The sequence below is a fragment of the Entelurus aequoreus genome, linkage group LG01 (assembly GCF_033978785.1).
Source record: "Entelurus aequoreus isolate RoL-2023_Sb linkage group LG01, RoL_Eaeq_v1.1, whole genome shotgun sequence".
In the NCBI taxonomy this organism is placed as follows: domain Eukaryota; kingdom Metazoa; phylum Chordata; class Actinopteri; order Syngnathiformes; family Syngnathidae; genus Entelurus; species Entelurus aequoreus.
In genome coordinates, this window is record NC_084731.1 from 45,727,117 (window position 1) to 45,748,131 (window position 21,015).

The window sequence follows — 21,015 nt, forward strand, 5'->3', positions numbered from 1 at the left end:
ACATAATAAAATATTTACATTTTTATAATATTGAATTTTAAAAGATATGCAATTCCATGCAGTACATGATTTTCTATGTCGAAAGGGAAAGAAGAAATATATTTAGTAAGAAACATTTTTGCAATTTATTAACGCATATTATTTACAGGCTTTCCCGGGCCACATTGAATAATGTGGCGGGCCAGATTTGGCTCCGGGCCTTGAGTTTGACACCTGTGATTTAGAGACTCTGACATGAAAGCAGGTATCTGGTGCCAATCACATCTAAAAGCAGTCTGACAAATAAAAAGAAAAACAATTAAAATTACTTTCTTTGTTTTGCTTTTTATGTTTTTTGCTCACAGCCTGTATAAAATTAACATGCATATATGCTGTGGCCAGTTATGCAAATTAGACAACAACATTATGTAACCCCCTCCCCCAAAGCCACAGCCACAAAGAGATTGCAGTCCTGTGGAAACTACTGTTACACCCTGCAGTGAAATGTTTGCAACTCATTATAACATCATTCAGTCTATCAACATGATATATTTTGACTTGGCTATATTTGCACACTATCCATCACAAAAGTGCTCCAAATGTGTCAAATTGCAAGATCATCCCTTGACCGTGGCTCCTTTCAGGTCACGCATCACTTTTCCAATTAGATTAAAGTACCAGTAGAATGGAAAAAAAAGTTGACTTTATATGCTAAATTGTTAAACCATATTCAATTGTATTTCCAAATTCACAAAGGATGTGAAAATATTGTTTAAACATCACAAAATGCTACAATTTCAAACGGCCATATTGAATATTTTGCTGCGAACATCTTTGGCAATTTCCGTAGATTCGGGTTGGGATGACGTCATGGTGGTAACACTTCTGCAATCTGACCATATCAGCATGTCAGTCATACTCAGGCATGTGAGTTGTTCTGTCTATCATTCTAAATTCATTGTCTTTTTTTATGCATTCTAAGTCGTAAATAAAAAATAAAAAAGTCAGCTAACAATTGAGTCAATGGGAGCTCTCTATTCCACCCGGAGAGCCCTCTAGATAACCTTTCAAACCCTGCCAACAATACTCTATTTACAAATCGTGACCTGAATATTAACCAAATATTAGCGATATTGTTATATAAGCGCTAACGCAGACAAACTATTTTTTAGCGGCGCAATGATAACAGAGGTAACTAGCTTATGCTGCAGCATTATGATGGCCGATGTCCTGCTGCTACTGCTGCTGCATTGCTTGTTAAAATATTCTAGATTATAAATCATGCCTCTCATCTGGATAATAATAGGATTTAGCCCTTAATCCAGAAGTTGTTCATCTGTGACATTCAATTTCTACCCGGAGATGGAGACAAAGACACGACAACCGAAGACGGTCTCTGCAGGCAGCAACTTTTCCTTTTAACCCTTTGCATGGACTATGATTAATTCTTCATCTAAACGGGAAGATATGGACATCCTATCAGTCGTCATCACAATGAGAGCAGACACTGTACAGTAAGCGATCAGTTTATTATGTTTGTAGTTTGTATTTATTGTTAAGCACTTAGCAATACTGCTACATGATGCTTAGTGTTTCACTAAAGCTGGATCTATTTAGAACACAGCTTCTAAAACTTGTAGCTCATCCTCCTTATATTCAGACTAAAAAATATTAGTTTTTGGATCATAATTTTTTCCAAAGTCATTGTTGTTGACTCTCACAAAGTCTGCATGATTTGCATTGTTGTTGGTGGGGAAGGGATCTGTGGTTCCCACCCCTACGTCACATATCACATGACTGGCTTGCTCATTAGCTCTTAAAATGGGTCGGGAATCTCCGTGAGACCGATGCTATTTTGATCACATCTATTTACTCGCAAACTTTGTAAGTTTTTTAGGTGTTATACATCAGTTATTTATGATAATAGCTTCAATATAGAGGCAACTTGTTTTTCCATTCTGCTGGTACTTTAAGGTCCCTGAGATTTAAAAAACAAAACAAAACATTTTTATTATGTCCCCTATTAAGCAAAACTGGCTTTTTGATGATGTTCTAACATTAGTATGTGTCCCAGGGCCTGTTAACGAGCACCATAGGTGTAAAAAATTCAATCATCTCCTCTTGTTTATTCCACTTTTGAGAGAAAAAACGCTCAAGCTCCTGACATTTTAACTTTTAAAAACTTCTTGAAGGAAAAATAATACAGACTCACCTCTAGCAAGATAAGCCCGCCCTGCGTGTATTCCGCAATTAAAAAGGAGGCTTTGTTTATGTCCTTTGTATTTCTTAGGACAGCAGGATCAAAGCATATTTGAAGGCTCTCCTACCTGCGCAAGCTGCTGTTTGAGTTTCTGGATCTCCGAAATGTTGAGCTCGCTCAGGAGGTCGTCCACCAGGCTGGGAGCGGGCTTGAAGTCGTCTCCTCTGTTTCCCGCGGCGGAGTCGTTGTTGATCAGGCCGTTCTCGAAGCCGCGGATCAGCTCGTCGTGGTCCAGCTCAGAGATGGCGGAGGCGTCATCATGGAGTTTGAGGTTGTCGAAGGAGACGTTGAAAGAGCCGTTGTACACGGAGCCCCCGATGGTCACGTAGTGCAAGAGTTCCTTGCGCAGTGTGGCCTTCTGCTCACGCTCCGTTTTGATCGTCTCCAAGGCCTCAGTCAGCTGACGCTCGGCGATCTCCCTCAGCCGCACGGCGTCCTCCATCTGGCCGTGTACGCACTGCGAGTCCTCCTCGAGACGACGGATCTCATGCTTGAGGCCTTCAAATTCCACCTGAAAGGGTATAAAGAAGAAGAATGGCAGTTTAAAAGAAAACTGTTATGTGCTTATAAACAAAATAAAAGTGCATTTTTGACATCAACAGTCCATGCTCACCTGGTTCTGTCTCAGCACAGACACTTGCTTCTGCAGAGAGATGTTCTCCTCTTCCAGCTCGCTGTAGTCCTGCAGCAGCCGCGACTCCCGCACCTTATATTCCCTGATGTCATCTCGCAGCTGACTGCGCTGCAGCTCCGCCAGCTCTGAAGTCTTCACAGCCGAGAAACAAAGAATAGAAATACGTTATAAAACATGAGCCTTCTTTTTGGGATCTATGCCCCAGATAAGGTACAATTTGGAATTTTGACCACATTATGAAAAGTCGGTGAGTGTTCTAAAGAATGTCACCTCTCTTGTTTCCAGGGCGATGTGTGACAGGCGCTCATTCTCAGCCTGCGCGCTGGCGATGGACGCTTTGGCCTGTCGAAGCTCATTGTGCTGCTCCAGGATCTTCTGCTGGTACTGAGCCTCCTTGCTGGCCGACTCCAAGATCAACGACTCTTCCCTGCTCTCTCCATCTGCTGCCACCTTCCTGTGGGCGGAGTGCACTTGCCCAAAAGCCTGAAGGAGATACATCATAATAATCAGGGATAGTACAGAAAAACCTTAAAGCAAACTTATGGCCTCTCCTGCAGCATCAACTAGTGTTGTGCCATACAGAAGATATAATAAATGATATATAAGATAGAAGATATAATAATTATGTATAAATTTGGCCGGTGATAGAGCTTTTAGTACTATCGCCATATTGTGATTGTTGTTGACAAATTCTTGCAGAGTCCTGCAAATCTGATAGAGACAATAAACGAAGGCGACCTAAATGCAATGGAGTAATCACAGCACGTAAGCGATGATATTACAGACCTTCGATCCCTCAGGCGGTACTGCATCAAAAAGCGACATCAGCGTGTAAAGGATATCACTCCATGGGCTCAGGAACACTTTTGAAAACCACTGTCAGTAACTACAGTTCGTCGCCACATCTGTAAGCGCAACTTAAAACTCTATACTGTGCAAAATGAAAGCCATTTATCAACAACAACCAGAAACGCCGCCGGCTTCGCTGGGCCCAAGCTTGTCTAAGATGGACTGATGCAAAGTGGAAAATTGTTCTGTGGTCTGACAAGTCCACATTTCAAATTGTTTTTGGAAACTGTGGACGTCGTGTCCTCCGGAACAAAGAGGAAAAGAACCATCCGCAAAGTTCAAAAGCCAGCATCTGTGATGGTATTGGGGTGTATTTATACCCAAGGCATGGGTAACTTACACATCTGTGAAGGCACCATTAATGCTGAAAGGTACATACAGGTTTTGGAGCAATGTATGTTACCATCCAAGCAACGTTATCATGGACGCCCCTGCTTATTTCAGCTAGACAACGCCAAGCTACGTGTTACAACAGCGTGGTTTCATAGTAAAGCCTGTAGTCCAGACTTGTCTCCCATTGAAAACGTGTGGCACAATATGAAGCCTAAAATACCACAACAGAGACTCTGGACTGTTGAACAACTTAAGCTGTACATCAAGTAAGAATGGGAAAGAATTCCACCTGAAAAGCTTCAAAAATTAAAAATTAAAATCCCAAACGTTTATTGAGTGTTGTTAAAAGGAAAGGCTATGTAACACAGTGGTAAAAAAAAAAAGTTTTTGCAATGTGTTGCTGCCATTAAATTCAAAGTTAATGATCGTTTGCAAAACAAAAATAAGTTTCTCAGTTCGAACCTTAAATATCTTGTCTTTGCAGTCTATTCAATTGAATATAAGTTGAAAAGGGTTTGCAAATCATTCTATTCTGTTTTTATTTACGATTTACACAACGTGCCAACTTCACTGGTTTTGGGTTTTGTAAAATAAGTTTCTTTACAAGTATCATAACCACTGGAGGATAGGAATAGCTAAACATGCTACACTACACACTGTGGGGGATACAACAAGTCAAGCTAACCGCTAAGCTAGAGCTCTCAAATACAAACAGTGGTGACAGTAACAATAAACAGTAAAGCATCAGTATATGGTTGATACTATAGTGATTAGGGCAATATTTTTTGTTGATGTTTTTGTTATTGTTTACAAACTCAGAAAACAAGTACTTGGACACAGGAGGACTTTAAGGGCAAACCCCAGTTTACATAATATCCAAAGGTAGTTTTTGCTGAGGTTTAGTTGGACTATTGAATTTATTTTGCTCAAAATATTGTATGTAATAAAAGGGAATATGTATGTAACGATATGAAAATTTCATATCACAGTTATTGTGACCAAAATGATCATGGTTATCATTGTTTTTGCAGTATTGTTGAATGTGCTCAAAAAGTATTCATAAACACACTGATATCTTTTGACCAAGTTAGTTATTTTAATAACTAAAATAGAAGGGACAAGCGGTAGAAAATGGATGGATCGATGGATAAAAACCGTGTTAGAAAAGACACTATTTTGCATGTTTTCTGTTTCTTATGCCTCACTGATAGTGTTTTAGTCTTAGTATTTTATTTGTTTTAATGGCTAAGCGTTTTATTGTTTCAAATATTAGTTTGCACTGTAGCACTTTAAGATTAATTTCAATGAAAAGTGTGTGACAAATAAAATCTATTAATATGATTTTAATTTCTAGCAGGCATTGAGTGGATAGGATAGAATTAACTTTATTCATCCCACAATGGGGACATTTTGTGGTTGCAAAGCAGATATAAAAAGTCCACAAAATAAGGTAAAAATACATGAATTCAAAAGGGGAAACATCAAATACAACAAAGTACATGAAAGACATAAAAACAGCACAAAATTGATGCACCCAGCTGCCAGTTAAGCGGAGTCCTGCTCTGCTAAGCGGTCTTTGAGCGCACAATAAAAAAGCCTTTGTCTCGTAATGCTCGATCACTATTTTCTAAGAGAGCACAGCTTGTAGGTGTAATTTTCACAATTGGATATCTTAGTTGCTCAGACAGTAATGTGTTTATAAAAGTTTAGATTGGGATATGTCATTTTTTAATAAGTAAAGAAGTTAATGTCTTTTGTTTTCATGTCAGCATTTAAGCTAGCGAGCTGGCACCAGTCAGTCCAGGAGTTTATCAAAGTGCAATTATCAATCCCGGTTTTTCCAACATTGTATTTTGAGAACAGTAATACTAATTGTGGTTATCATTATAACCATTTCTTGTTACATCCCTAAAAAGGGAAAAAGGAAATAATTGAAGTATTTAAATGATATTGTTACACCGCCATCATGTGTTTTTGTCTGATTGTAATCGTGATCAAAAATGTAATAATTCAATGACCGTAAAAATAGAAAGTATCAAAATAGAAAATTTGAAGTATAATTATCTACATTGATAAGACCAATACTGCCGCTGTAATTCCTAGGTATTAGATCGATATCCAAATTTGTAGTACCGCCCTAAACTAATGTAAACTGTAAAGTATCCAAATAACAAAAGAATAAATGATTATTACATTTTAACGGAAGTGTGGATATAAACATGTTACAACTGAAAGTAACGAGATATTATTACTACCTGTAAATTAGAAAATAGATTAATAACAGTTTTAAGAAAATAATGCAATCGGAAATTACGCAATACGCTATTGCATCCGCCAACAGCTAAATTGAGAGGCCGTTCTATAATCATTTACATCCCAAATTAATGACACACTGTGATACATATCTTGATAGCAGGAGGCTGCAACATATATCGCAATATAGATTTTAAGCCATATCGCCCATCCAAAGTGTGAACTTTGATTGGCTTGTAAAAGAATCTTTAATAACCCAAAAACAAAAAAAGGACTGACGACCATTTGTCCCATAAGTATGAAAGGGGCTTATTAAAGGAGATGTTTGTGTGACAGGATGTACATTTAGTCACTAGTAGAATGCAGTGATAGTAAGTAGCAGAGTAAGCTCTTGAGTTGTATTAGTATGTCATTTTATATTTGCAATCTTAAAATGTGTTATTGTTAGTGGCAACAGTAAAGCACAGTAATTTGTATTATATGGAGCTAATTTTATTGTAATGCGAGCATTAATGAGAGCCATTGTAGTACTGGAGGGCTCCAGCAGGGGGCACGTTGTGCTGGGAGCTATACTAGAGGACACCCGACTTCCTCCTTGCAGTCATTACAGAAGTAAGCAGAACAAAGTTGTGTCCTCGTATCTGTATAACTAAAATATCTCCCTTCTCAGGTACAAGTGTCTTTATGTAAATTGTTTGAAAGGGTATATTTTTATGATATGTGTCTTTTCAGTCGACGAGGCTTTATACATGACCAAGCTAATGCTAAAGCTAATTGCACTGTCGTTGTCGAAGCTGATGCTAAGTGCATCAATAGTGTTAAATATATTTCATTAAATTTTTTATTTATCTCCTTCATTGATGTGCATTTTTGATCAATAGACAATTAAACTTTAGCAACTGAACACATATTTACACACCTATGCTTTAGTGTGTGAATGTGAGTGTGAATGTTGTCTGTCTATCTGTGTTGGCCCTGCGATGAGGTGTCGACTTGTCCAGGGTGTACCCCGCCTTCCGTCCAAATGCAGCTGAGATAGGCTCCAGCTTGTCCCGTCCGCGACCCCGAACGGGACAAGCGGTAGAAAATGGATGGATGGATGCTTGAGAAGGAACAGGATGAAGAAAATCTTATATTTCCTGCCCCCTTCAACATAATAAGTAGTCTTACTTCATGGATAGCCCAGATTCACAAGCATACAAACCAAACAAATACATCCAAATATAATGAAAACAAACAAAAAACACACACAAAAAACAAGTGCAAAACTTCATGAAGTACAAACCGAACAAAAAAAGTAATATACACCTCACGGGATGATACAAAACCAGACAAAAAATAAGTAAAATAATAAATATAAAGAAAAATGTAGACACTTACGGCTGTCCATATGATCTTATGGTTCTGTCTTTACATATTTTTTCAATTGGAATATATTTCTACAATCTTTTATCTCATTGTAAAGAGAATTCCATAGTTTAACCCCCACACCTGATATACACATTTGTTTTAAAGTTGTCCTTGAATAGTGACGTTTGAAATGAGCTTTTCTTCTATGCTCTTCATTCTCAGAAGTGATGACAAAAATTTTTGGTAAATTTGCTGGTAATGTTTTACTTTTAGCCTTAAACATAACAAATAATGTCTGTAACTTTACTAGCTCCTGTAGTTTCAATATATAGAAAGGTACTGTGCGTAGTTAATTATTATCTGTGTATATTTCTGCTGAAATGTGTATTTACTACAGTTTCTGGGACTAGTACAGTGTAATTTGTTTAATATTAAAGAAGGATAAGTGACTTTTGTTACTCAAACAATATAGGCCTACTGTATTGGGTGAACCTCTGTATTTACTTGTTGAGACATCTTCAAATACTGTTACACTAAGGTAAAGTCTATTAGTGCAAAGAAATGGAGAACCTACTCGATTGTTATTTGAATGTATATTCATATGATAATGCTGGAGTGCATTTTATGAATGTTTGTTGCAATACTGTGTACTTGTACATGTTTGGTGTTTGATTTGTTCCTGGCAGTCATTACAGACGTGACCAGAACAAAGTTGTGTCCTCGTATCTGTATAACTCAAACATCTGCCTTCTCAGGGCGATTACATTTGCAACATTTACACAGATGTCTAGACTAGAATGCTAACTTTCCACTGTATTTTAAGCATTGTATCCCGTCCTCTTAAGGCTTCTGGGACGTAATGATGTAACTGTGTACGTACGTAACATGTGCATTAGTTTTGGATGTTGTTAGCTAATGATAGTGATTTGGATAGTTAGTGTTAGCTATCATTGAATGTAGGGCTGGGCGATTAATATCTTGATATTTTTAGGCCATGTCACGCACGATACACGATATATATCTCGATATTTTGCCTTAGCCTTGAATTAACACTTGATGCATATAATCACACCAGTATGATGATTCTATGTGTCTACAGTAACACATTCTTGTTCATACTGCATTAATATGCTAATTTTAAACTTTCATGCAGAGAGGGAAATCATAACTAAGTCAATTTACCAAAACTGTATTTATTAAACGGTTATTAAGCAGTGGCACAAACATTCATGTCATGTCTAAAACAGAAAGTGCAAGATTGTCAGACATTTGAAAACAAGCTATTAGTGCACTTTTGTGCATGATGTCACTAAGATGACATATCAAAACAACACTAAATAAAAAAACAAAACACTTTTTGTACAGAATGCCACTACAATATTTTAAAACAAATAAAGTGCACTTTTGTGCATGATGTCACACAAGATATTTAAAAAACTGTAAAATAAAAATTAGCTGCATAACAGGAAATCAAATTGTGTATGTCCTTCGCTATGTGGTAGGTTACTGCGGACGTTATCTCCTGTTTTTGACTATTTTTTTCATACAGTGTTGATCTGGAAATGGAAGACGCCGGGCTCGATTGGGCCGCAGATGTTGACATGCAGAGTTTCAAGCACTCTTTATTCTCTAGCGGGTGACTTTTCAAATGATGCTACAAATTAGTAGTGCTGCTACTGTTTGTAGCAACGCTTTTGCCGCATACTTTACATATTATATATTACAGATTGTGGGAAATCCAAGATGGCGCCGGTATGTGCTTTGGCCTGCCGTCTCTCGCTGTCAGCTCTGTTTGTTTTTGTGCTGTTCGCGTCTGTTGTCGTCTCTGTCAACTCACTGCTTGTGTATGATCGCCAAACGCTGTTGGATCTTTGTCCCTCTCTCACGGATATGGTCAATTTTGATGTTGGTTTTTCGAAGTCCCAGGCGCCGTACTCACCCAGCCGGATTCCTGCCTTCCTTTCCCGCCCCCTGGCTCCTCTCCCCCGGCGAAGGCGTCACCGGCGCCGCGGCAAACGTGGCGGCCAGCTGGTGAGAGTTAGGGCACTCCTTGCCCGGCTTTCCGTGGCTTCCCGGCGCACTATGCGACCAAGACGTAACAGATTGACCCAGCCAGACGAAGTGTTCTTTTCCAACAAGGACAAGCAAGATATCCTCCTGGAGCTCAGAGCGGACACCCAGCCATGGGAGTGCGAGGACGAAGCGGAGCTGTCAGAAGAAGATCTCCCTTCCAACGCTATGGTGGCATGGGGGCAACTTCTGGCGAAGTTGACGGACGCAGAAAGCCGCTTCCTCCCCCACTCGCAAGCCACCCGGATGTCCTCCTCAGCACTTTACCCACAGGCATCTTCCCTTCACTCGGCCTGTCAACATAATCCTGGTATGATCAACTCCCACCTTTCCGATGTATACAATGCTTGGGATCTCGTCAAGTGCCGCCGAGACTCGTGCCTGTCGCGCGGTGACGTCACAGACACTTTCCCCCCAACGTTGACTACCAGGCTCTTCCCGTGTGGATTTGCCTCCCCTCAGACACCACCTGCAGGCAAGTGTCCAGAAAGGCGCGAGCCGCGCACACGCACAAGGCCAGCTCCCAAGCTTCCTAGAGCCCACCCGCCCGTGCCCTCTGCTCCCGTTGGACTCGCACAACCGCCCCCCTCCCACCAGCTCCATCTAGCATCTGGAATCTGCTTCCTGAGGGGGGGGGGGCTCTAGGAAGCTTGGGAGCTGGCCTTGTGCGTGTGCGCGGCTCGCGCCTTTCTGGACACTTGCCTGCAGGCGGTGTCTGAGGGGAGGCAAATCCACATGCCGGCAGACGAGCCGCCTGCTTCGCCTCTGGCTCTGCCCACGCCGGCAGACGAGCCGCCTGCTTTGCCTCTGGCTCCGCCCACACCGGCAAACAAGCCGCCTGATTCGCCTCTGGCTCCGCCCACGCCGGCAGACGAGCCGCCTGCTTCGCCTCTGGCTCCGCCGCCTCCTGTTTCCACGGCGACGCCGCCTCCCACGGCTTCCACGCCTGCCTCACCTACGACGTGCCCACCTCCTCGTGTCCGGCGGGCCGCACCACGACGCCGCCCACCTCCTTGTGTCCGGCGGGTCGCACCTCGGCGCCGCCCACCTCCTCGTGTCCGGCGGGCCGCACCACGGCGCCGCCCACCTCGTCATCTCTGGACTATTCATGGACGCCTTTGGCGCCAACAGCAACGACGCCCCGGACTTGGGTGCAGGACTCAAAGACTGCTGAGGTTCTGGCGTCAGTCTCGTCCGCCTCCTCAACGGCCACAGACATGGCCGTTCAGAGGTCACCCGCCACGAAGATTGCGGCGACAATCTACCCGCCGCCGCCACCTTGCTTGTCCCTGGTGGCTTCGGGGACACATGGCCTGGCGGCCCACCACCAAGTCCTCCCTCCACCCTCCCGTGACTTTTGACTTATTCTGGGTTTTTTTTGTAGGGGAGGGGTTTCTAGTTTGGGACGTCTGGGATCCGTCCCTTAAGGGGGGGGGGGGTTATGTCATGATCCGTTACCCGGATCATGGCATGATTTATGTTGGTAATGTTTCTGTTTTAGTCTGTTTCCTGGGTGCACCCTCTTTCCCTGTTTACTGTTGGTTTCCATGGACACTGATTCTCCTCACCTGTCTTAGTTTAGCAATTAGTGTTCCCACCAGGTGTTTTGGTTAATCACTCCCTTTTATAGTTTCCTGTCATCCAGCAATAGTTGCTGGGTCAATGTTTGCGATAGGCAACATTTATGTTCCCCTGGTTTTTCTCCTCGCTGATTTTGTACACGCTAGCATTCGTTTTTCACCCTTGGTGGCATTTTGTGTTTTGTTAAGCTCCACGCTTGCTAACGTCCTCAGTCTTGTATTTTTGTCCTGCCTTTTATTTATTAAAAATACTTTAATCTTACCTGCACGCTCCTCCTGCTTGTCTTCTGCCTTGGAAGGAACGCTACCAGCGCAGCCATGCGACCAAGACGTAACATCAGCAAGCCATGTGTTCTTTTTAAAACTATTAGTTGTGTTCTTAATACGAATCCAGCCACTTCAATGAAGATGACAAGTGAAATTTGTGAAACATTTCTCTGCTTTTTTAACGACAAGGTTGCTTCTATTCTATTGTACTCGGCTGTGTTTTGTCAGTTCGAGCCTGTGTCCATGCCTGAGCTTATAGGAATAGTTGACAAACCAAAACCCTCGTCCTGTCCCACAGACCCAGTCCCCCCTTGCTTTTTTAAAGAAGTCTGGTATTCTATTGACTTGTCTGTTAGGGACATCATCAACAGCAGCTTGATTTCTGGCAGTGTGCCCTCTTTTTGTAAAAGAGCTGTTGTTGAGCCTTTAATCAAAAAAACAGGTCTTGATCCTACAAGTTTGTCAAATTATCGGCCCATTTCCAAATTACCTTTTGTGTCAAAAATTTTGGAGAAATGTGTTTTGGCGCAACTGCAGCCTTTTTTAGATGAAAATAGCACTTTAGATCTATTTCAGTCTGGATACAAAGCTTTGCATAGTACTGAATCTGCACTTTTAAAGGTTTTTAATGACTTGCTTTTAAGGTCTGATTCTGGCAGCTCTGCCATTTTAGTGCCACTTTAGCTGGCTTCCTGTTCATTTTAGAATTGATTTTAAAACCTTGCTGTTTGTTTTTAAAGCTTTACATGGACTGGCCCTTCAGTATATCTCGGACCTCATCCAAATTTACACTCCTGCGTGCGCTCTGAGGTCCGAGAGCCAGCTCCAGCTCGTGGTGCCCAAGACCAGACTTAAATCCAGGGGAGACAGGGCCTTCTCTGTGGTCGGCCCTAAGCTATGGAACACTCTGCCCCTCCACGTTCAAACTGCTCCCACAGTGGAGTGTTTTAAGTCTCGTCTTAAGACCCACTTTTATACTTTGGCTTTTAACACTACGTGAGTTGTGTGGTCCTCTGTCCTCTGTTGTCCTCTGTGTTTTTTATAAATTTTGATTTCTATTTACTGTTTTAATTGGTTTACCCTTTAAAATAGTTTTTAATCATATTTATTTTTATATTGGTTTTATATTGGTTTTATATTTATTTATTTTTTGTTTTTATTTAGTCATTGATGGAGCAAAGGATAATATTTGAATATTGTTTTTAATATTGTTTTTAATATTGGTGTGCAGCACTTTGGAAACATTTTTGTTGTTTAAATGTGCTATATAAATAATGTGGATTGGATTGGATTACGGCAGCACGGTGGAAGAGGGGTTAGTGCGTCTGCCTCACAATACGAAGGTCCTGAGTAGTCGTGAGTTCAATCCCGGCCTCGGGATCTTTCTGTGTGGAGTTTGCATGTTCTCTCCGTGACTGCGTGGGTTCCCTCCGGGTACTCCGGCTTCCTCCCACCTCCAAAAACATGCACCTGGGGATAGGCTGATTGGCAACACTAAATGGGCCCTAGTGTGTGAATGTGAGTGTGAATGTTGTCTGTCTATCTGTGTTGGCCCTGCGATGAGGTGGCGACTTGTCCAGGGTGTACCCCGCCTTCCGCCCGATTGTAGCTGAGATAGGCTCCAGCGCCCCCCGCGACCCCAAAGGGAATAAGCGGTAGAAAATGGATGGATGGATTGGATTACGGTTGTCTGTTCAACATCTTCCCGCTTGAAGCCAAACCACCACCAGACGATGGACCCCGTGCTGTTTTTCTTGGGAATTAATTCTTCCTCCATTTGTTACCAAAGACGCATCTTTCTTTCTCTTGTATTACCACTCGCACCGCTCCGCTTGCACCACCTGCTACAGCTAACTTTAACCATGCCGCTACCTCTCTGCTTGGCGAGGGCGTATGACGTTGCATGTGCGACAGTATGTGACGTATGTAACAAGGTGCGCTTGTTTTATGTCTCTGTGAGAAGGAAAGACAAGAAAGAGTGAAAAAAGCCTGAAGTGTAATGCCCGCAGCTAAAAGCAACTGCGTGAGAACGTGTACTCGAATACTCACGATATAGTCATTTTCTATATCGCACAGAGACAAACCCGCGATATATCGAGTATATTTGATATATCGCCCAGCCCTAATTGAGTGTATAGTCTACCATAACAACAAATTGTTTGTTGTTTCTCATGGACTGCTTTTGTATATGTGCACACGCTCGCTGCGCATACGTGTTGACAAGACAGGATGAGTGACCACCATAAACACCAATAACTTTATTCGGGCCGGTAAAAAATGTCATTATACAAACTTAGTAATTGTGAAAATATTAATATAGACAGAATAGCTGAGAATTGTCCGTAACTGTCCCAACACAACACAACACAATGATTCAACCGTTTTTTCATAAAAACCTAACAATTGATTTTGACACCAGGCCCCGGCCAGTCACGCCACTCAATAGGGAAGTAGGTCAACATCATGAGACCGTGATTTACAATGAGCCACAGCAGTGAGTCAAATTACTTTGATTTACGCCATGAAAGACGTCATACGGGGACGATGATTACCAAATCGTGTTGCAACAGCTAATTATGCTAACACCAGTTTCATTAGTGTTTCCAAATGATTTGAAATACTCAACAAAACTGTGGATTATTACACCAAAAACTATCAAACTCAGACAAACTAGTGGTTCCTTTGCAAAGGGAAGTGACTATAGGGTACAGAGGGCTGTTGTCATTCAGGATGTGGGAGGAATGTGTAGAACTTTTAAGTGCATTATTATAATTATTGTTATTAGGGCTGCAGCTACTCATCGATTAGTTTGCTCAAGTAATCGAAATAAAAGCCAATTTGTAGCCTCAATGTGCATTTTAGGGGAATTTTTTTAGACTTGGACTTGGACAAACTTTATTGATCCACAAGGGAAATTGTTCCACACAGTAGCTCACTTACAAAGGCTGGAAAGGATAACGATGGAAAGGATTGTGCACACAAGGGCACAAAAACAGGGCGAAAACAAAAGGTATAAAGTAGACAAAAAATGTACCATAGTAACAATATAAAATATAACATATATGTAATATTTACATATTATATATACAGTATATAATTTATACTGATATATTATAGTATTATATAATATATACAATATATAACAAATATAAAACAAAATATATATAAAAAGTTGTTGAAATAAAGTTTTTTCTGCTTGCCATGATTTTTTTTTTTTTTTTTAATATAATAATAGAAAAAAGTAGATGTTTGGCTTTGCACAGGCACAGGACAGTATAGATACATTGACATTTTTGTGTGTTTCTTCCTGAAACAGCTTCTACAAAAAGAAAGACAAGAAAACATTTTACAAAAAATGGAATGGGATTGTAAAAGAAAAAAGGTGTACAAAAAAGTACAAAGTAAAAATAGATAAGTTATATCAACAGTTAAGTAAATCAAAATACACTGTTATACACTGTATTAAGGTTAAGTTAAAGTACCACTGATAGTCACACACACACTAGGTGTGGTGAAATTAACATCTGCATTTGACCCATCCCTTTGTTCCACCCCTTGGGAGGTGAGGGGAGCAGTGAGCAGCAGCGGTGGCTCGCTCGGGAATCATTTTGGTGATTTAACCCCCAACCCTTGATGCTGAGTGCCAAGCAGGGAGGTATGGTAAATAATGAGGGGAACACCGTAATGCACAATAAATACACAACGTCACCATTGAAATTGCACTTTTAAAGGCCTACTGAAACCCACTACTACCGACCACGCAGTCTGATAGTTTATATATCAATGATGAAATCTTAACATTATAACACATGCCAATACGGCCGGGTTAACTTATAAAGTGACATTTTAAATTTGCCGCTAAACTTCCGGTTCGAAACGCCTCTGAGGATGACGTATGCGTGTGACGTAGCCCGACGAACACGGGTATGCCTTCCACATTGAAGCCGATACGAAAAAGCTCTGTTTTCATTTCATAATTCCACAGTATTCTGGACATCTGTGTTCGTGAATCTGTTTCAATCATGTTCATTGCATTATGGAGAAGGAAGCCGAGCAAGCAAAGAAGAAAGTTGTCGGTGCGAAATGGACGTATTTTTCGAACGTAGTCAGCCACAACAGTACACAGCCGGCGCTTCTTTGTTTACATTCCCGAAAGATGCAGTCAAGATGGAAGAACTCGGATAACAGAGACTCTAACCAGGAGGACTTTTGATTTGGATACACAGACGCCTGTAGAGAACTGGGACAACACAGACTCTTACCAGGATTACTTTGATTTGGATGACAAAGACGCAGACGTGCTACTGTGAGTATGCAGCTTTGGCTTTTTTTTGCGTATGTACGTAACTTTTTTTAAATATATAAGCTTTATGAACCTTGGGTTAGGTGAACGGTCTTTTGGGCTGAGTGATTGTGTGTGTTGATCATGTGTTTGAATTGTATTGGCGTGTTCTATGGAGCTAGGAGCTAGCAGAGGAGCTAGGAGCTAGCATAACACGTACCGTACCGTACGTGCGCGTCACGTACGTAACTTTTTAAAAATATATAAGCTTTATGAACCTTGGGTTAGGTGAACGGTCTTTTGGGCTGAGTGATTGTGTGTGTTGATCGGGTGTTTGAATTGTATTGGCGTGTTCTATGGAGCTAGGAGCTAGCAGAGGAGCTAGGAGCTAGCATAACAAACACGCAGGTGTTATTATGCAGGATTAATTTGTGGCATATTAAATATAAGCCTGGTTGTGTTCTGGCTAATAGAGTATATATATGTCTTGTGTTTATTTACTGTTGTAGTCATTCCCAGCTGAATATCAGGTACCGTGAGTATGCAGCCTTGGCTGCTAAACATTCGATAACTTGACCGTATGTGCGCGTCACGTACGTAACTTTTTAAAAATATATAAGCTTTATGAACCTTGGGTTAGGTAAACGGTCTTTTGGGCTGAGTGATTGTGTGTGTTGATCAGGTGTTTGAATTGTATTGGCGTGTTCTATGGAGCTAGGAGCTAGCAGAGGAGCTAGGAGCTAGCATAACAAACACGCAGGTGTTTTTATGCAGGATTAATTTGTGGCATATTAAATATAAGCCTGGTTGTGTTGTGGCTAATAGAGTATATATATGTCTTGTGTTTATTTACTGTTGTAGTCATTCCCAGCTGAATATCAGGTCACCCCCGGCTCTCACAGCATCTTCCCTATCTGAATAGCTTCAACTCCCCACTAGTCCTTCACTTGCACTTTACTCATCCACAAATCTTTCATCCTCGCTCAAATTAATGGGGAAATTGTCGCTTTCTCGGTCCGAATCTCTCTCACTTCATGCGGCCATCATTGTAAACAATAGGGAACTTTGCGTATATGTTCAACTGACTACGTCACGCTACTTCCGGTAGGTGCAAGCCTTTTTTTTATCAGATACCAAAAGTTGCAATCTTTATCGTCGTTGTTCTATACTAAATCCTTTCAGCAAAAATATGGCAATATCGCGAAATGATCAAGTATGACACATAGAATAGATCTGCTATCCCCGTTTAAATAAAAAAAATTCATTTCAGTAGGCCTTTAACATATGTGCATTAAGATAAATAAAAATGTGGCGGTATGAAAACTACTCTGTTTGTGCATTTTAAGTTTAGGGCATGCAATCCACTCTATCTTTGATACTTTTTTTATTTAGTTACACTCATTAAACTATTAATCAAAACAACAGAATATAAATCGCAGCTTTTTTCTAATCAAATTAATTGTTGCTGCCGTGTTATCGGTTTCTGCCACACCAGAGTCCGTTTGGAGAGACTGGAGGAGATGCAGATGAAGAGACAGCGCTGCGGAGCTAGCACTGAGTGCCGGGACGGACAGGCTTCACAGTGTCTTGGCTGAATGAGCAGGTATCGGACACCTCAGTCTCCTTAGACGCATCCTCGCTCAACCATGCGGACTGGACACTGGTCGAGTTAGTGGGCGGCCGAGAGTGGAGTCGGCTCTCTTGGTTGCTTTGTTGGGTCTGCTCCTGTCTCTGGCCATGCGCCCTCCACCCCAGCAGACGATGGCGTGGAACACCGCAGAGGCCACCCCAGTGTATATGTTTCTTTTACTTTTTATTCATAGTTGTATGTAGAAGTGGCTGGTTGCATCAGCTCTGCTCTTTTAATGTCTTTAATGTCCTGTGTGTTCTTTGATGTTTCCCTCTTACACACATGTAAGAGGGATGTGTGCTATGGCTATGAGTTGTTTTTTCCCTTGGCCTCGTTTTTCCCTTGGCCTCAGTCTGGGGCCCAGGCTTAGACCGATTCCCCCCCCCCCCCCCCAGCCCCATTGTTTACCTGTATCTCACCTTTTTTGTAAGGGGCGCCGGAAGTTGGCAGACCCGTCAGCGATCCTGTTCTGTCTCCCTGTAATGTTTGTCTGATCTTGAATGGGTTTGTGCTGAAAATGTTTATTTCCCCTCGGGATTAATAAACTATTTCTGATTCGGATTATCATTTCAGGTTTGCTACAAAGTAAGTGTCTAAACCCCACAGAACACAGCATTGCATACCTGGAACAAGTACAGACAGCACTTGGTGCTCCATCAGGGTGAGGAAACTATCCATTCACATCCATCCATATTTTACCGCTTGTCCCTCTAAGGGTCATATGCTGCTTTCAAACATTTGGGAAATAATCATGTGTAATCTCTGGCAATTTTAGCCTCACTCGTAACACCTGCACAATATGTAATAGGTGGCTATTACACGAGCCAATCATAATTATGATATGATAACAATAATTTCTTGATTGTTGGAGTTTTTTTCTTGCAAAACAGTGAGGGATTTCTTATATTTAGTTAAAAGGGAGGCAAACCATCGCAGTGTAAATATTAATATTGTTAAATTGCGTTACTGTACTTTATTTTTGGAAAGACCGTTTTTTTGTTAAATGTCTAAATATAGCTCTTTGCAGGGAGAGTGTATTCTAAATAATAGAGGTAAAACGTAAATAATTTAAAACAAAGCGAGATTTAGACATACCGGTACGCATACAAACGGGGTGGTTTTCCAATGAGACGTTCACGTCCGTGGGACAACACAGTATTGCCTCTGGCACTGTAAATACTATATTACTAGATATTATATTATAAAAGCTTATAGTACCTCTTTTAGCTGATGCAGCTCCTGCCGGACCGACTCGTACTCCGTCTCCAGCTCATCAAATCGCTGCTTGAGCTGCTGCTTCTCCTCCAGCACCGCCAGTCCGTATTCCGCCGCCTGGATCTTCTCCTTCGTTGTTTCTCGCAGCTCCCGAGAAAGTCGTTCCAGCTCGGATCGGAGCCACTGCGGCCCGGCCTCCGTCACCAGCACCGCTTCGGGGTAGTCCTGGCCCTCCATGGAAATGTCGGCGAACCGCAGCTGTACAAAAAAAAGGGACCCAGCCCTTTGCTAAAGTAGCCGCGGGAGTGAAAGGGGAGAAGGCGAGCAGGACTTGGAATCACTGCCCTGTACTGCTTCTGAAGCGCATTGTTGGGACTTCACTGTGCTCTACCACCATGATTTTACATCTCCGAACCTCCAGCTGGACGTGGCGGCTTCCATTCCATTCTCAATTACTTTTCCTGGGTTGTTCTATTCTTGAAGCTGACAGACGAAACTTGAGTTGAGATAATCGAGCCGAGAGGAAAAAAATGCCCCCGCACGGCATTCGAATGAGCTTCGACGGAAAGGGAAATGTAGTTTTAATTCCGCCACTCACGTATAGACTTCAATTGGTTATAGACTACAAAACCCAAAACACACTGCGCTGTTCTGATGGAACCGTGCGGCCATGCATAATGCAACTAGATCAGTGCAGTGCTGCTATCTACAGGTTGAAAATTAAATAGCAACTGTATTCGCAAAGCTTTTTTTTTTAAAAATAAATAAAAGCCGATTAAATAGATAAAATATTATGATCTAAAATGTGAAAAACATTTTAAAATGTACAACTATGAACATTAAATCTTTAAAAATTATGTTGGGCCTATTCAATACAACTTGACTATTTCATAAACAAGGCTGTGTATTTTTTTTTGACTTGTTTAAAGTTACTTGATTTCATGTATTTCATAGATTTAAAAACGATTACATTATTTTATTTCATGGACTTTTCATGGTAATGATTTTTGATGGATTGAGAATTGTATTAGTAGATTGCACAGTGAAGTACATATTCCGTACAATTGACCACTAAATTTTGGTAACACCCGAATAAGTTTTTCAACTTGTTTAAGTCGGGGTCCATCAATTGATTCATGATACAGATATATACTATCATTATAATACAGTCATCACACAAGATAATCATCAGAGTATATACATTGAATTATTTACATTACTTACGATCCGGGGTGTGGGATGTGGAGGGGGGTTAGGTTTGGTTGATAAACATTTCAGTCATCAACAATTGCATCAACAGAGAAATTGACATTGAAACAGTGTAGGACTGACTTGGTAGGATATGTACAGCAAGTAGTGGACATAGAGAGAGAGAGATCAGAAAGCATAAGAAAAAGTATCTACAATTGATTATTTACATTTGATTATTTACATCATAATGCAGCACATTATGTATTGTCATTTTCATTGAAATGATCATTTAGTGGCCACTTAAGCTGTGTACAATAAACAAAACACAAACAAAATACAATTTACTAATAAATATTAAAAAGAAAGAATATACAGTACAGGCCAAAAGTTTGGACACACCTTCTCCTCATTCAATGCGTTTTTGTTGATTGTCACTGAAGGCATCAAAACTATGAATGAACACATGTGGAGTTATGTACTTAACAAAAAAACGTGAAATAACTGAAAACAAGTTTTATATTCTAGTTTCTTGAAAATATGCACCCTTTGCTCTGATTACTGATTTGCACACTCTTGGTATTCTCTCTATGAGCTTCAAGCACACCTGTGAAGTGAAAACCATTTCAGGTCGTCTTGAAGCTTATCAAGAGAATGCCAAGAATGTGCGAAAAAGTAATCAGAGCAAAGGGTGGCTATTTTGAAGAAACTAGAATACAAAACATGTTTTGAGTTATTTCACCTTTTTTTGTTAAGTACATAACTCCACTCCAGCACCCCTGCGGCCCCCAACGGGACAAGCGGTAGAAAATGGATGGATGGATGGATGGATAACTCCACATGTGTTCATTCATAGTTTTGATGCCTTCAGTGACAATCTACAATGTAAATAGTCATGAAAATAAAGAAAACGTATTGCATGAGGAAAAGATGTGTCCAAACTTTTGGCCTGTACTGTATTTATATGTACAAATATCAAATATAATGAATGAATAAAATATTAGACACATTACCGAAATATTTATTATCCTGATTTTTAAAAAAATATTTAATGTAATTTGTATTACGGGGCGGTATAGCTCGGTTGGTAGAGCGGCCGTGCCAGCAACTTAAGGGTTGCAGGTT

At 41.0% G+C, this 21,015-nt stretch overlaps 1 protein-coding gene across 1 annotated transcript in view; it reads right to left on the bottom strand.

Moving 5' to 3' along the window:
- The window catches only part of bicd2 (bicaudal D homolog 2 (Drosophila)), a 39,857-nt gene extending 20,496 nt beyond the window's left edge, over positions 1-19,361 (bottom strand). The window contains exons 1-4 of the mRNA XM_062052529.1: positions 18,706-19,361; positions 3,144-3,356; positions 2,853-3,005; positions 2,307-2,750 (exon numbers count right to left, since the gene is read on the bottom strand). Of these exons, the coding sequence (XP_061908513.1) occupies positions 2,307-2,750; positions 2,853-3,005; positions 3,144-3,356; positions 18,706-18,939 (1,044 nt within the window). The 5' untranslated portion in view covers positions 18,940-19,361. The remainder of the gene's footprint in view (positions 1-2,306; positions 2,751-2,852; positions 3,006-3,143; positions 3,357-18,705) is intronic.
- Between the last annotated feature and the right edge of the window lie 1,654 nt (positions 19,362-21,015).